General features: G+C 42.0%; 1 protein-coding gene across 4 annotated transcripts in view; it reads left to right on the forward strand.

Annotated features, from left to right (window-relative positions):
- The first annotated feature begins 2,759 nt into the window (after positions 1 to 2,759).
- Positions 2,760 to 18,691, forward strand: part of LOC106090301 (uncharacterized) — a 96,721-nt gene continuing 80,789 nt past the window's right edge. The window contains exons 1-2 of one of the 4 annotated variants that reach the window (XM_059366215.1): positions 2,760 to 2,892; positions 11,722 to 13,213. In XM_059366215.1, the coding sequence (XP_059222198.1) occupies positions 11,826 to 13,213 (1,388 nt within the window). In that variant the 5' untranslated portion in view covers positions 2,760 to 2,892; positions 11,722 to 11,825. The other 3 variants (XM_059366218.1, XM_059366216.1, XM_059366217.1) reach the window with 3 other exon arrangements.

Below are 18,691 nucleotides of genomic sequence, written 5' to 3' on the forward strand. Positions count from 1 at the left end.
TTCTTACACTCCTTGGTGACGGTAAGAATAGAAAAAAATTTTGAACGAATCGCATCACCAATATCCGAGATCTGGTGTTTTTAAAAATTAGGGTAATGAGAAGTTCTTTTCAAGGGAGCGATGGCAGCTCAGATACTTCGACTCAAATATGGATATCAAATTCGTGCAACATTCCCAAATCCCTCTAATTTAAGCCCCATATTGCCATGGTCGGTAAATATGAACCGTTTGGAAGGTGTTTTGGGGCTGGGGCGGCCATCGCTACATTGCCCCGAAAATACCCCCAAATACCGTTGATTTGAGCTCCAATTTGCCATAGTCGGATATGAAGTTCAGTTTAAGGGGTGACGCTCTAAAGCACCCCCTAAACTGAAATTCATATCCCCCCAAACACTTGGCTTCAAAATTGGATATCAAATTCGTATTCTACTCTCAAATACCTTTCATTTGAGTCTCATATTGTCATTATGGGGCAATTAACTTATTTGACGTATTTTTAGGAGGAAAAGAGCCACCTGGACTTGAACGCATATTTTAATGTTATATTGTAATCTACTCCTAAATACCTTTCATTTGAGTCTCATATAGCCATTGTCGACTAATATGCCCATTAGGGGGTATTTGGGGTTGTGGCGACCTCCCATTACTTGGACCATTTTTTTGGCCATATTTGTAATCTAGTGCCGAATACTTTTCATTTGAGTCCCATATTGATAAGAACGCCGAATATATCCGTTTAGAGGAGTTTTGGGATTGGGGCGGCCCGCTGGGTACTTGGACCAAAATTTTAATACGATATTCGTTTTCTAGTCTCCAATATTTTTAATTTGATAACCATATTGTGCCCATAGGTCCACTTTTGGTTTTGGGTGGCGTTTTTGGGGTAAGAGGGAGCAACCGTCCCATCCGATATCTAAAAATTATATAGCCTATGTTCCCTTCCAGACAAACTTACACAATCTGTGAAAATTTTAAGATAATCGGTTCAGCCGTGTTTGATTCCAGTCATGATGGGTCATATGCCCATTTAAGGCATTTTTGGGAGGTAGGGTGACCCCCTATACTTCAAACTGATTTTGTATGCCAGATTCGTAATCTACTGCCGAACACCTTTCATTTGAGACCCATATTGACATGAACGTTCAATATGTCTGTTTGGGGGAATTTCGGTGTTCTAGCGGCCCGATTGGTACTTAAACCCAAATTTTAATATTCGTATTCTATTTTCCAATACCTTTCATTTGATACCCATATTGTCCCGATCGGTCCACTATTGATTTTGGGTGGTGTTTTTGGGTTACGGAAGAGGGTCCGCCCCCTTCCGAAATCAACAAATTATAAAGCTTATTTCTCCTATATTCATCAGACCTTTATAACTTATCCATTCTATTTAGTGGAAACCCCGTTAGCAGTTTATACAGAGTGTCCAAAAGCGATAGACGCCTATAATTGGTATAATAATGGATCTACTGAAAGCCAAGGAAATAGATTCTAGTCCTCTAGAAGAAATAGTTTCGTCGTATGTTTGTAGAACTCGAAAGGAACATTACCAATGTAAAAAGCTAACGCAAAAATAAAACTAACGATAGTGCTATTATCTGTTCGCCAGCTCTATAGGCTACCCATTCAACCTAAATTCAAACCTACACAAAGCATGCATAGAAATATCCTCTCGAAATCTACTATTCCGATAAGAATTTGTGCAAGACTCTTACTCAAATGAAATTTTGCCCATATAGGGCTCAAATGGTCAAGAAATGCAGACAAATGACGAAATTCATATGTTTTTAAGCTTGTTTAACATCAATACGATTAATCGATTAACCGTTCTAAATTATTCGATTAATTGTTTATTTACAATTGTTCGATTACTTGAATGGTCATGAATAATCGATTAACCGAATAACAATTAAGAGTATAGCACCCACAAAAAACTGCAACACCAATTTAACCGCTTATTAAAAACTAACGGCTAAGAGGAGTGGACGAATAGCTCTTATTTTGTAAAATATCTAATCATCACATCGAGAAGCCACTGTAACAACATTCGAAACAGACACGTACAAATGGACAGACAATACAGGCGCATAAAGTAAAATTCGATTTATGACCAACACATGGATATCACACAAAACTTTTGGGGGGAGATTGAGAGACAGTACATGGTGTGTGTGTATGTGTGTATGTATGTATGTATGTATGTATGTATGTCTGTGTGTGTACATTTCAACTGACCGGAGAGCAACTCATAAGTACGGACGGAGAAACAGGGCGAAAATATTCGTTGTGCGTTGTAAGGATTTGTTGGAGGACACAAAGAGAAGATACCGTCATCACAATGGAAAAACTCAAGGAAATGTATATTCGCGTCGTGAGAAAAGAGAACGGGGAGCCACAGCTGTAACCACTGCACGTCTCGTCTCGTCGGCCCAGGCGGGCGACAACACAATTCATGTTCCTTATACACCGTATATCTAATGCTGATGGTTTTCCCTCTACTCATAGATGGTGGTGGCGCTGGCAACGGCGATGCCGATGTTGCCTCCTTGTTGTCGTTGTTGTTAGTAAATTGTACATTTGTTGTTTATGGCGAAATGGCAAAGAGGGAGCAAATAATGAATCCTGGCGACCGACTAAGACGTCAACGATGTTGGTTGGGTGGCAAATAAACTTTCGTTTCGCACATACTGACAGCAACTTTCAAACCAACCATAAATAAAAAACTTTTTCATTCCGACGACTGCGAAAACGGCGAATGACACGAAATACCGAAAGAAAAAAATCACGGTGAACGGTGAACCTTATAAAGAGAAAAAATCCTACAATATTTTCTCCTCGACCTTAGTGCATTAAATACAATTTTAAATACCAATAAAATTATCAACAATTCGGGTAAATCAAATTAAATATGTGAGACATATTTGCTCCCAATAGAGCGGCTTGAAAGTATCCATTTGTCCTAAAGACAATAAGGGAAAAGGTGTTCAAAACGTAGCATTGAAGAATAGTGAAAAAATGGCTTGGTGTCTATGCGTGGAAAATCCACCAAAGGCTGGTCCTTACATATGTGTAGGTCTGTCTGGTCGTGTGTGAGTGTACATTTCAATTGGAATCAGATCTGTTTTTTCGAGAATCTATAATCCCAGAATCGTTAAGCGTTTTTTCTAAACTCCTCAAGAATGGTCTAAGGCGAACCCTTGATGGAAAACTGTGTATGTGCTATATTTCCGGTGACAGGAAATGGGCGTTGGATTTGCTCCCCAAGGAGTCTAGAGTGAAATAAAAAAAAAATCTATATCCAATTACAGAAATATATGATCCCAAAAAAACCAATAAGACAGGCCTTTGGGTAAGGACACTTTGGCGAAAAATTCTTTGCTTGCATGGGAGTGTTCCTACCATACGAAAAAACAACAAAGAAGGAAAAATCGAATCCAAAGCTGGACAAGAAAAAGTTCTTTACAGGACGACAAAGAAATTTTGCACACGCACACCCTTACGCACGCATTCACATACAACCGAGCACACACACACGACCATACATACCCTGTACCACCAGCCACCATCACTGGTCTAGTAGAGCAGAAGTGTCCTCTCAATAGCAGCAGTCGCGTTAAGCCATGTCGTCGCGGATCGAAACGCGGTCCTCGTCGCGGGTGGTGTACATAGAGAAAAACGAATTTGAGTTCAAAAAGTAAACGCAATCAATTACAAACACAATACACAACCAAATAAAGTGTACTCCTTCTTGTTGTCGCCGCTGTCCTCGCATACTCACTCACACCAACAACCCTGCATTCGCGAGCCATAAGGCACAGAACTCAGTTGAAATCGCCGTAGTCTACACCGCGCCGAGCGAGAAACAAAAACAAAACGAAATATAGTGAATAGAAAAACCCCAACAAAACAACATCAACATCGTACAACGAAAATTGCGGAATGTCAAACAAAATTGAGAAAGTACTACTACCAACGATATATGTACTTCGACAAGAACGAAGAAGAGCAAGCGAAGGAAAATAACAACAAACCCCCAAAAACCAGAGCCACATATCTTCTCCCCCCCAGTATCGCTCAGTTGGGAACCAGAAATAGAATCAAATATACCTCTCTGCCCGCTTCTCACTCTCTCTCTCGCTCTCGCTCTCTGGGCTGAGCAAAATGTCCTAGTACAAGTGCAATACAAGAAACACATTTTAAGAGTGAGATACATATTTGGACAACAAGAGCCCTCCACGTCCTTATTGCCTATGTATAGTGAGGCGAATTGAAAGAGAGTGAGAGATAAGCTTTTGGGCAAGGGTGTTTGTGTAGGTAAAAAAAACACCATCCTTTAACGAGTGTGAGTGCATGTGTTTTCGTGAAGTGAAAAACAGCCCCAAAAATAGCAGCAGTGTTGCCTTTTTGGTATGTTTGTGTGTGTGTGTGTGTGTGCTTCCTGCAATTCTCCATCAAACGAAAGGATGTTAAATGAAAGTAATCGCCTATAATTTCTTTGCTTTATCTAACAAAACTACAGTCCCCTCCTCCTCTGGGCACAAACAACGAAAGAGAGTTGAAAACAAAATAAAAATAAATTCTTACAGACACAATTCACACTTGTTCAATGCACCGTAATGTTTGTCTGTAAAAATGTGCGAGAGAGCAAAAAAAAAATCACTTAGAGAGTGAGTGAGTGAGTAAGAACGCGAGTGCACAAAAACAAAGCACAATCCTTAATAATATTTATTAACAACAACTAAAATAAGAGCAATAAAGAGTGCAAACAAAAATAAAGTCATAAATCTATACCAAGTGCAATTAAGTAAATGCAAACAAAATAAATAATCCCCAATGATAATAAAACGAGGAAGAAGTAGCGAGTGTGAAATAACAATAACAAAAACTGAGCAACAAAACCAATACAAAAAAAACCAAAGCGACTATTCAACGCATTCACTTATAATTGTTTACTTTTTTCAACAATGCACTGATATATTTTTTTGTTTGTTTTAATATATTGTACAAACACTGAAGGACGTCCTTGAAAGGGGTCCATTGTCTGCGATTCGATTAAAATAGTTCTACGAATTTTGTGTTTTGTGATCTAGAAGAACAAAAAAGATAATCATATTTTCCAAGAAATTTCTTATTCAAATAATACGACATATTAAGGCAAGGCGAGTAAATAAATCCTGCTTTCTGTAAAGACCGCACAATTAATCAAAATATCCGAAATGGAACTTTAGATGCCCACTACCCCGGATAAATAAGTAGGCATTAGGTTCGGCCGGGCTAAAGTTTGGATACTCCACCACTTCGGATATAACTACATTTCGTCATCCAATCCAGCGAAAAATGCATCATTTATGAAACCATATAGAAGTATGGTCCGATCCGAAATCGTGGGGTTTAACACAATTTACTGTTCAAAATCGAACAACGGAAGATTGGTCTTTATCAAACTAAAGAGCGTTCTATGCCATATTCGGAAAGAATGTATAGGGATCTAGTACAACTCACTTTACCAAAAAATTAAACACAGCTAAAAATACACCATTTTAATCGGGAAATTCGTTCAGCTAATTGTGCGAATTATCAGCGAAATCGGGTAATAAAGGCGCCAGCTGTGGGCCCAGGAACTTAAGTCGGGAGATCGGCACATATGGCATCTATATCCAAATACAGTCTGATCTTAATCATACTGGGAATGGATGTCGAGCGTCCTACCACAATTCGCTATGAAAAAATTCAGAGAATTCGGATAATAAAGACGCCTTTTTTGGCCCCATGACCTTAAATCGGGAGATAGTATATATGGCAACTATATCCAAATACAACCCGATTTTGACCAACTTGCTTCTGCTGACAGAATATTTGTTCCACTAGCCGAACGTAGAATAGCGTTCCAAGCGCTTCGAACTCTGACACCAAGTTTCAAGATAACTCCCACTACTTGATCTTTCCATCGGGCTTTTGGTCTTCCCGGTTACCATCATGTTTGCCTTCAAAAGACTTCTTCGTTGGAGCTTCTTCATCCATTCTGACAACATGACCTAGCCAACGCAGCCGTTGTATTTTGATGCGTGTAACTATACTATGGTCGTCATACAACTCGTGGTTCATACGTCGCCTATATTCTCCGTTAACGCAAACTGGTCCATATATTTTACGAAGAATCTTTCTCTCAAATACTCCAAGCACTGCCTCATCTGCTTTCACAAGTACCCATGCTTCAGAACCGTATAACAGCACGGGTAGTATCAGTGTCTTGTAAAGTGTAATCTTCGTCTGTCGAGAGGTGGCCTTGTTTCTAAACTGCTTACTTAGTCCAAAGTACCATCTGTTTGCCAGTATTATTTTTCGCTTAATCTCAAAACTGGTGTCATTCGTTTCGGTTACTGGCTGTCTCAAAGTTGTGGTTCCCAACTTTCTCCATTTTCTTTATCTGTTCGGTTGTGCAAGGCTTTTCGGGAGTTGAAACTATCCATTTCGTCTTATCTCCATTTACTGCCAGACCCATTTTCACTGACTCTCTTTCGATTCTTTCAAAGGCTGCAGTTACTACTTCGGGTGATCGACCTATGATATCAATGTCGTCGGCATAGGCGAGTAGCATGTGTTCTCTTGTGATGAGTGTGCCATATTTATTCACATATACATCTCGTATAACCTTCTCCAGCAGGATATTAAAGAGATCACACGATAAGCTGTCTCCTTGTCTGAAACCTCGTTTGGTATTAAATGCTTTTCTAGTCCTACTGAGGAACGCGTATCAGCAAGTGTCATCCTGCAGAGTCTTGTGATGAGTGTGTCATATCTATTCACATATACATCTCGTATAACCTTCTCCAGCAGGATATTAAAGAGATCACACGATAAGCTGTCTCCTTGTCTGAAACCTCGTTTGGTATTAAATGGTTTTCTATTCCTACTGAGGAACGCGTATCAGCAAGTGTCATCCTGCAGAGTCTTATTAATTTTGCAGGGATACCAAACGCGGTCGCGGATGGCGAAAGATATAATACAGTTCACTTTGCCAAACTTCAACGGAATATGGCAATAAAAGCGCCTTTATGGGAACAGGAACTTCCATCGGGAGAATGGTTTATATGACAGCTATTTCCAAATATAGTCTGATCTAGACCATACTGGGTACGACTGTCGTGGGGCCTAACACAATTTACTATACCAGATTTAATCGAAATTGGCTAATAAATGGGGCGTAAAAGGGCCTAAGATCTTAAATCGGCAGATCGGTCGATATGGGGGCTATATGAAGATATTGTCCGATATAGTCCATCTTCTAACCTAAGCTGCTTATGGACAAAAGGGGAATCGGTGTAAAGTTTCAGCGTAATCTAAGGGCTTGGAGCAATGAACGCGCATGGAACCCTATGTAACATCGAAAAGGTCGGCGAAAATCCTATAGAGAGATCCGGATGGTGAGAAGACGAAGCTATTGCAAAATAGGTGCGGCAAGCGATGATAAGAAGTTGGAGCGTTTCCCGCCTTCCGCGGCTAACAGACACCGGCACTTAAGTGGGGACACAATACCAGGCATGAACCGACTTAAAGGCGTGGTATGAAACTATTAGGAATTCTGCTAGTAGCACAGAACTCCTGACTTAGATTTTCCGTTTCAAGGATACTTGTCAGCATTTAGAGCGCACAACAACTCTATTACTAGATTAGGTGTATGTCGGTTGTGGCATGGGGCGGATTAATATCCCCGTTACAACCTAAGCTTACAAGACTAACCTATCACGCAACAGACGGCCGGACATGGCAGGGATCGTCTTAGATTTGTATGATGATCAAGAATATACATATATATACATTGTAGGGTCGGAAATGGATATTTCGATGTGTTGCAAACGAAATGAAAAAATTACATACCCCCTTACTTCGGTGGTGGGTATAACAAACGTTTTTAGTTCACCTAATAATTATATTCAAAAGATCGGCTGTTTAAATTGAAGTCCGATCCAAGCATCGGTAAAGTTGTTGAGGAGTCAAAAACAACCCACTCCACTAACATTCGTCAAAATAGTGCAAGAAATGGGCAATTTATCTGGCGAAGACACTAAATCGGTTGATCAGTCTATAAGGCGGGCCTATTTATAAGACTCAATCTGGACCATATTCGGAACAGATATTTAAAAGTCTTATACTCCTTGCCCCTTTTTCCCAGAGTTATTAACGTCGGATGCAACACTGATGAGACGTCCTGGCAGCAGTCCTGACATTACTTTATCTGCCTTTCGATTCTCTGACACCGCCAGAGAGGAAAGCAAAACAGACAGGAAATGAGGTACTAATAGGGTGCGATGCGAACTTTCACCACATTTCGTGGGGCAGTACCAACATTAAAAAGCGGGCCAAGACCTGGCAAAATTCTTTAACACTAACGACCTAATAACACTTTATATTGGTAACACCGCTACCTTTGTTAATAGGATTATGGAGGAGGTTTTACATGTAACAACATGTTTGGAAAATCTACTCGATTAGGTTCAGGATTAGAGGGTCTCCATGGGGCACTTATTCTCTGACCATCGTTACATTAGATTAGACAAGCTCTCGTAATAAGTTGAAAACCAATTGGACAAAATTAGGAAGTCTACTTAGAAGAAAGATTGGGCAAGATAATTTAGATTGTCCAAGCATAGAGGGGTCTTTCGGAGATAGTTGTGCTCTTCGAGAAAGAAAATCAGCCCAATAAAAATCCTGGATGACAGGGGAGACTCCCAATATTGGGAAAGATTTCTGCAGACTATAATACAGCGCGGCTCAAGGAATACAATAAGATTACCAGAGCGGCAAAACTTACCTCATGGTAGCTTTTCTGCGAACAGGTCGATAGCGTTAATGACACCGCCAAGATGAAAAAGTTTCTCTTAAATCTCCATGTCTAAACTGAAACGTTAGCACACGGAACACATGCTATGGAACAGGTGGATAAATTGTGTGTCCCATGACATAAATAAAGGGTGATTTTTTTGAGGTTAGGATTTTCATGCATTAGTATTTGACAGATCACGTGGGATTTCAGACATGGTGTCAAAGAGAAAGATGCTCAGTATGCTTTGACATTTCATCATGAATAGACTTACTAACGAGCAACGCTTGCAAATCATTGAATTTTATTACCAAAATCAGTGTTCGGTTCGAAATGTGTTCATTCACCGTAACGTTGCGTCCAACAGCATCTTTGAAAAAATACGGTCCAATGATTCCACCAGCGTACAAACCACACCAAACAGTGCATTTTTCGGGATGCATGGGCAGTTCTTGAACGGCTTCTGGTTGCTCTTCACTCCAAATGCGGCAATTTTGCTTATTTACGTAGCCATTCAACCAGAAATGAGCCTCATCGCTGAACGGTGAATGAACACATTTCGAACCGAACACTGATTTTGGTAATAAAATTCAATGATTTGCAAGCGTTGCTCGTTAGTAAGTCTATTCATGATGAAATGTCAAAGCATACTGAGCATCTTTCTCTTTAACACTATGTCTGAAATCCCACGTGATCTGTCAAATACTAATGCATGAAAATCCTAACCTCAAAAAAATCACCCTTTATAAGGGAGAAAGTGGCGCAAGGCACGCGCATTTTACCGCCACTCTCATGGGTGACCTATTACGGATGCTGACTGTGGAGCGATTTGAACCCGTCTGTTATGCAGACGATGTTATAATACTTCTTAGGGGTAAGGATCCGAACCAGCTATGTAGAAGGCCCTAAAAGGTCTTGCATATAGAATATGATTGGGCTAGACTCAAGGTTCTCAGTGTTAACCCAGAGAAGGCTCAAATATCCCTGTTCACGAGGAAGACAAAGGTGGGCCAATTTGACGCACCACGTTTCCTCAAACAAAACGATTTCGATATCTGATAAGGTCAAATGCTAAGGAATTATCTTGTATAGGAAACTTAATCGGAAGTGTTACATTCAGGGGCGTACTGAGAGGGCTTACAGATGTTGGGCACTATGTGGCCCGTCAACACAGTGTCCAACACCTGTGAGTAGGCTCGAAATGGGGCCTGAATCCGAGGATAGTCCACTGGCTCTACAGGAGCGTTATTAGACCAATTCCTACTTTCGCCTCAGTAGATTGGTGGACCGCCATGGGGAAGACTGCAACGTAAGGATAATCAAACAAGTTCAGATAATATGTTGTTTTGTCACCGGGTACCGGAGACTAGTTTAGATATCCGACCCATTGACATACAGATTAAGTGTGAGAGAGCCACGGCGGCTATGAGGCTTAAGGCGATGAGAAAATGAATAGAGAGTAGGAGCAGGTCATACCATCGCGATATATTCGAGGCAACGATAAGAAACCTACAAGGAATGGAATAGGTTTCCGTTCGGATAACTGAGATGACGTTTAAGGACAGTCCTCTAGCCCTTACAGCCAAGTCGTCTGCATTCACATTCCCTCTTACTCCGCTATGTTCCGGCACGCAAAAAATGCCAATTGTGCCATCTTCAGAGAAGGCGTTAATCTCCTTCTTACGCAAAGGAGATTAACGCCTTCACTGCAAATTATCGGATAAAATACAAGTTTTATGAACTTGTAGTTTGTCGGTATGTCCAGATTAAAGCCGTTTCGGGTACCAATTGAAATGCAAATGATTCAGAACTAGATCCTAAGTATCTACTTTTTGACTTGTGATAGTATAAAAATGAGTCAAACCCCGTCCAACCTTACCGAAAAACTAAGTTATTCTGGAGGCCGCCGTAGCTTATGACGACGAACACCTAGGTTCGAATCCCGGCGCACCAGATTGTGACTGAAGATACAAGGGAGTTATCCATGTCCACATCACTCCATCGAATAAGCATGGAAAGACTCAACAAACTCTGTGGAGTTAACTGTACAGGTTTACCTAATAGTTGAACCTAACCTAACTGTATAAGTAGAAAATTTTCAAAAGAAAAATCCCGCAAACAGCTTAAGGGAGCATATTATGACAAAATCAAACGAACCTTGAAATAAACTTCAGCCGGATATATGAGTACAGCATCCAAAATGTTTTTAATAATATCAACACTATGATATTATTTTGGTTCCGCTTTGTAAATATTGACAGATAAATTTTTTTCACTCTTTTGACAGTTGCAGGCCTACAGTAAGGATGAGTGAAACTCAAACAGCTTCTAACGAATGGTATAACATTTTGAAAATGTTTGGATGACTTCAATGATGTAAACCTGACTCCATGAATAGGGTAGCTGGAAACGTCAAATTGTTGCCATTTAATAAAAAATTATCTGTTATATCTCGAGCCATTGTCTATTTTACTTTGAAATAAACAATATTGTAGTTGTCTCTAGAGGAAAGAGTTGCCCAGATGGTTCCGTAGTATGGTGACCTGGCACCTGAAATAAGGGGAAAGGTTATCACGCCAGCTATTTACAATGGGGTTAAACTCTCGTCATACCATATACTGTGAATGTATACCTAAATTTTCCTTGACTGCGGCCTCAAGACCTCTTTTTAGGGTCTATCTACGACTGCGGAAAGTCAAGGGATTCAAACCATTAAAAAAATACGTGCCTTGCCTAGTTTGTCGCAGAACTTACCTCTAGGTGTCGACGTAGACGATATCAAGAGTTTTCTTACCTAGATTCTTCAAAGACTGCAGAACACAAAATATTTGGAAAGTTCTTCAAAAATCACAACTTTATTTAAAAATTGCAAAAACAAATAATCGTATCTTGTGTTTTAGCATGAAAGATATTCTACAAAATTTAAAAAGTTAACCACAGTATACGATCCCATACGGCATTACGCATAATATTGTGATAATAACTCTGCTAAAAGAGATACGAAATGTCCAAGTCGAACGCCGATTTTAGTGCGTTCGACTTTAATGATAGCTCTGATAATTCCGATGTCGAAACACGCGGTCCATTTCTAAGTCGAGTGGCGCTAAACAATAGTGCGTCGAAGAACAACAGCAACATTGGCCACACCAATGGGAATGGCAAAAGCAACAATAACATCAACAACAACAATAATAACAACCACAACAACTCTGGCCCAAATAGCAATTTACGCAATATCGCTTCCGCCACCACTTCTATCACCGCCACCAACACCAGCGACAGTATCAATAACAACAACACCAACAATAACACAAACCATTTATCCAGTAGTGCTTCCAACAGCAGTGCTTCGAGTAGCGAAGATGAAGGAGATCCCAATGATGAAGACAATATTGCAAACGAGCAGCAGCCACAGCAGCAACAACTGCATGAGGCCCTTAATGGGTCGCGCACTATGCATCCTCCCGATGATGAGGACAACAACAGCAACAGCAGTGCCAGCAGCTCAAGCTCCAGCAGCACTACCACCAATGAGGATACCAGAGGCAATACAGGAGTATCAACTGCTTGCATTAATATTGGCAATGCCAATGGCAGCAATGCTCAACCACCTCATAACACTGAGAACTTGTTAATAGCCGCCATGGGCTCTGGCAATGGGACACAACAGTCAGCTCAGCCTCAACTCCAATCACCACCAATAGCAAAGACAACAGCAACTTCAGCGTCGGCACAATCGGCCTCGCAATCAGGCCAACAGCACACCAACGACGGCAATGCGCTGGATGGCAGTGGCCCGAATCTCAGTGGCTTAGCCTCTAGTCTGGCAGCCAATGAATCGAACAGCACCCCGCACTACAATAATAGTTGCAATGTGAGTAGCTTGCTGGAGTCCACTCTGGCTGCTGCAGCCGCCGCCGCCACAAATCACAGTCACAACAATGGTCATTCTAATGCAAGTAACAGCAATTGTAATGAAATGGTTCGGAGCAGCAGCAGTGCCAGTTTAAGCAACACCGGCAGTCATGCTGGCCTTAGTGCCATAGCTGGCCTTGGTATTGGAGGGGGTGGCAGTGGATCAGGACTAACAGGCATCGGTGGCGGTTCCAATAGTGGTGCTGGAGGCATTGGAGGTGGTGGCGGAAGTGTTGCTGGTGGCAGTAGCCTTACTGGAGCACCTTCATCGGGTGTCGGTGGTGGCACTAGTTTTGCTAATTCAGCGGCAGAACGCAAGAAATATCGCCATCAGAATTTCAGCAAAAACATCTACATTGGCACCAAAAACGCTGAGAAATGGGAATACATGCGAACGCGCCTTCAATTCAAGAATGACGTTGAGTTTGTGGCATATCTCCTCAATTTGGCCGACAATGATACCGAGCGTTTGGCAAAGTAAGTGAATAAAAGTTTTTATATTTGGTTCTAGTTTTGCAGCACATTGTTAAAAAAGTTATTAGACTATTAAAAAAAAAAACAAGAACCCACCACCATGGTGTGCATTTGAATTATTTTGTAGCAATCAAATCGGGCTTCAATGTTGTCGAGAAGTCATATTAGGATAGCGGAGCCCATATCACCATATTGACCGATTCGCATAAAACTTGGCACTGATGTTGTAAGTCATAAGATAGGTTTTTGTGTCAAATTTCAACCAAATCAGGGGAAATAGTAGGCTATATCTGTTTATAGACCGTTTCGGATCAAACTTGGCATGGATGTTGGAAGTCATAACACAAGACTTTGTTCCAAATATCAGTCAAATCGGATGAAAATAGAGGCTCAAGAAGTCAAATCCAGGGATCGGTTTATATGGGGGCTATAACAGTTTATAGACCGATCGTACTTAGCATGTATGTTGGAAGTACGTGTTCCAAATTTCAGCCATATCGGATGAGAATTGAGGTTTCTAGGGTTGAAAATCCGTGGATCGAATTATATGGGGCTATGTTAGTGTGTAGACCAATTCAAATCATACTTGGAACTGATGTTTAAAGTCATAGCACAAATCTTTGATCCAAAGTTCAGCCAAATCGGATGAAAATTGAGGCTCCAAGGGGCTCAAGAAGTCAAATCAGCGAAGCGGTTTATATGGGGGCTATATCCAAATCTGAACCGATATGATCCATTTGCTAATCTCCAACGAGCAACATCAATAGAATGTATCTGTGCAAAATTTCGAGTAGCTAGCTTTACGTGTTCGACCGCTATCGTGTTTGGACAGACGGACGGACGGACATTGGTAATCGGCTCAGAATGTCGAGACGATCAAGAATATGTACTTTATGGGCTCGCAGATCAATATTTCGAAGTTTTACAAAATGAATGACTAGATTAGTATACCCCTAGCCTATGGCGGCGGGTATAGAAATCAGCGCCTTAATTTTAAGGCGCTGCCAGTAGATTGAGGATTCACGAAATATTTTTAACGTGGTAAAACAATTGCTAACGTGATTCAAATAACAAATCAAAATACATCTCTAACATGTGGGCGAAAAATCTTCAATTCTAAAAAGCTAAAAAAGGCTTGAAATTGACTCCTAAGATCTAACAGCTGCGGTGGTGGAGTCAGACAGTGGCAAGTTGTTCTCCCATCCTATAGGTGTGGGTGCCTGGCACCTGTAGTCGAGAGTAATGCTTCAAGCGCATAACTAGTCGCCAGGCTTATTAATGAGAAAGAGACGGATAAACCAGAGGGATGCACAGTTCGTCCCCAGCCTTTAAGTAAGATGGTGTTTCTGACTCGGTGTCAATGAAACAGTCATTGCAGTCGAATCGAGAGATGAGAGCATCGGGATGACGGCAGAAGTGAGCGATGGCTTTGCTAAGCTCACAAGCAGACCGAGAAAGCGATCCGGTGCACGACGAAGGAGACACAGGAGTATGTACCGGTAGCGCAATCGGGCGAAAGTGCAGGATGATGGAAGGGATAGAACTGACATTCCAAGCACTTCTACGGAAGCTGGAAAAAGAATCAGATCGCCCAAAGAGCATAACACTACTTAAATGCTGAAGAAGAAAAAGAGCTCCCCGCTTTCAAGTACCCTGAGAAAAGCAAGCCAGCCATCCCGCAATGGAGACTCCAGACAGTGTCCTGCGGAGGTAGACAAAATCGGAATAGGAACGAAGGAAGCGCGCTCGGCCCTAAGTCTTCATGGAGGACTGTGACTTTCAAACTGAGGCCACAGCCATCACGGCAGGGGCAGATGGTCGCTGAGAATGGTCGGCAGCCGGCTTCTTACGCCAGAGTGGCAAGGAAGCACAACAGAGATGTCATCAATATCGGCAGTGCATCCGGTAGAATTCCACCAGTTCATCGATCCCAAGTGAAGGATCTGGTTAACGAGCGAATTTTCAAATATGTGTGGAACTCTGTGGACCCCATACAAATGACGAGCTGCGAGTATAGAGGGGATATCTTCAGAGATGTCCACACTCACTGGGAGGGCGCAGAGCTCGACCTCGTGAGAAAGATCGACATCCCCCAGGTCACAAAGGCGACAGTCTTCATCAAGGGACGGTGCAGTAAATTTGCGACGGAACGCATGTTGGGATTCATCGGCAAGGAAAACCAAAGTTTGGTCGCAGAGAAGTGAAAGGTCTTCCACAGAGAGGAGAAGGGGGAAGGAATTCTCCTTGCGGTTGGCATCGATCAAGTCTCCCTGACGGGTTTGGCTAAGACTAAAGGCATGGCGCACTACGGGAGCAAAGCTGTCTTTTTCAAGATTAGGAACACTAGGATAGGCAGAAATTTTCATTCTGCGACATCAGCCAGTGCAGTGGCAGGCGACTCAGCACCGCCCAACATACAGAGGGCCGACAACGAGACAATCACGGCATCTCTCAATATTGAAAAGACTAGGAGAAGCAAATATCCTAATACTAAAATATCAGGCAGTGCAGTGGCGAGAGATCCAACACAGCCTAACAAACAGGAAAGCGACGTCGGACCCATCACCGACTTAAAGATTCGGAAGTATTGAAACATTAGGCAGCGAAGCCACAGGAATCTCAATGCAGTCTAACGAACAGGGCGCTGGCGATAGTACCATCATCTCCTCCCAAGCAGCTCATGTGGAAGACTAATATAGGCAAAGATCCCAGTATTGAAACATCAGGCAGTACAGGGAATGGAAACTCAATACAGCCTAAGGAATAGGGACCCAACGATGAAACCATTACCGACTTTATAAAAAGTCGGAAAACTAGGATAGGCAATGAACCTAATATGATGACATCAGGTAGGAAAGTCAATGCAGTCTAAGGAACAGGGAACAGACGACGAGATCATCACCTACTCCCAAGAGGCCCATCTACTGCAGGACCAATGATTGAAATAATCCAGATAAACCTCTACCGGAGCGAGACTGCTGTACACGTTCCGATGGAGAAAATCAGCAACGGCAAGATTCATATTGCCTAAATTCAGGAGCCATGGACGATCCTGTACAAGGTTTCTTATTCTATGCCATCACTGGTACTCGGCCGAGGACCTGCGTTATGTGTCATAAAAATTTTAATTATATATTTTCACCAACGTCGAATGCAACAGTCGTGAGACAGGGAGACGGTGGAGCATACCTGGCATCACTTTATCTGCCTTTCGACTCTCCCACACCCCCACCCACGACAGAGCTGCAACGACTGGTGAGGAAAGCAAAACAGACAGCAAATGAGATACTAATAGGGTGCGATGCGAACTCTCATCACATTTCGTGGGGTAGTACCAACACTAATAAGCAGGATCTGGCAGAGTTCTTGAATACTAACGACCTAACAGCACCTAATATTGGTAATACCGCTACCTTTGTTCATAGGATAAGGGAGGAGGTATTAGATGTGACGATATGTTCGAAAAATCTAATCGATTAGTTTCAGGATTGGAGAAACTCCATGGAACTCATTCTCTGACCATCGCTACATTAGGTTTAGAATAGCACGGCCAGCACCGAATCCGATAAGCTTCCGGAATAACTTGAAACCGAAATAAAAACTATAATCGTAGGTTGATTTACTTTCTTAATAATAATCAACACTGGGTGACCACATCACAAAAAATTCAAACTTAACCAGAAAATTCAAACTTTGGGTGTTGGTCAGAAGGGTAAATATGACAAAGGGTCATATTTACAGTTCTTAGACGAGCATTTTTAGGGCGCTTTAAATATAACCTTGATCGAAGACGGATCAACCAATCTCCCAAATATAGCTCGAGTATATCTGATTGGCCCATACCCCAACAAGGACGAGCAGATCAAAGATATTTTTTACGAGCGCCTAGAAAGAAAATATGACCATGATATTAAAATCGTTCTGGGAGATTAGTGCGCAGACAGGGAAGAAAGACATCTTTGGCCTCCACGAGATAACGTCCGATAATGAGTTGAGGCTAATAGATTCCACCGCGGCAAAAAATATGGTAGTTAACAGCACCAGATTTCAACATAAAAATATTCATAAAGCCACATAGCTGCCACCCGATCAAAACAACAGGAACCAAATTAATCACATTGTGATAGACGGAAGGCATTCATCCAGCATGTTTGATGTACGATCGATCCGTGGAGCGGATATAGATTCTGATCATTACCTTGTTGCAGCACATGCACATGGCGAGGAAAGTACGATCTAACACTGCACGGAAGATGGACATTGAAAAGCTGCAACACAACAGATGCCTACGGTATACTCCACTCGACTGACCCAACTGAAAGCACTCCTTGTTTGGATAATAAAATGGCGCAGTGGCAAACTATTGCCCACTCCATGGAAAATGCCGCGAAATCTGTACTTGACTACCGGAAGCCAAATAATCTCATGGTACTGCCAAGAGTGTCGAGATGCTACTGAAGCCAAGAATGCGGCATACAGAGCAACCCTGCAATCAGTAGCAACGCCAGATGAAGGAGAGGTATCGGGAGAAAAAGAGAGCGGAGAAAAGTCTATTCGGCAGAAAGAAAAAGGAAATGGAAAGACGTGAGTGTGAGCGAATTGAGATGTACAGGAGGCAGTCAGAAGAATGAAGTCCGGAAATTCTACCAAAGAGTTAAAACATCAAAACGATGGCTTTGGTGCAGGCACATCCTCCTGCAGAGACAAAGAAAGAAATCTGGTAACTGCCACAGATAGCATGCTGAGAATATGGAAAGAACATTTTACCCAACTGCTGGGGTCCGACGATGGCGGCGAAGAGGATACCGCAAAACCAAACATCAAGGATTGTTATAGAATGTTTACCTCCTGAACAGAATGAGGCTCAAGTAGCAGTGACCCGACTGAAGAACAACAAGTCAGTAGGAGCTGACGGGTTGCCCGCTGAACTATTTAAGACTGGAGGCAACACGCTGATAAGGCGTATGCATCAGCTTGTCTTCGCAATCTGGCTAGAAAAACCCATACCCGATGATTGGAACCTCAGCATACTATGTCCCGTACACACGACGGAATTTACCAACTGCAGAGAAATAAGTCTCCTCCCCATCGCATACAAAATACTCTCGAGCGTACTGTGTGAAAGATTAAAACCTAAAGTCAATGAGATTATTGGGCCCCATCAATGCGGCTTTAGACCTGGTAAATCCACCCTGGACTAGATATTCACAATCCTTGAAAAGATCCAAGAAGGACAAATCAACACCTACCATTTCTTTGTTGACTACAAAGCCGCTACCGATACTCCTATACGTCCAAAGGTATTTCTAGCCATGTCTGAGTTTTGTACCCCTGCAAAATTAATAAGACTCTGCAGGATGACACTTGCTCATTAAGAATAGGAAAGAATCTCTCCGAACCAAACGAGGTACCAGACAGCTTATCGTGTGATCTCTTTAATATCCTGCTGGAAACATTTATACGAGATGCAGATGTGAATAA

This window comes from Stomoxys calcitrans, chromosome 4, assembly GCF_963082655.1.
Source record: "Stomoxys calcitrans chromosome 4, idStoCalc2.1, whole genome shotgun sequence".
NCBI lineage: Eukaryota > Metazoa > Arthropoda > Insecta > Diptera > Muscidae > Stomoxys > Stomoxys calcitrans.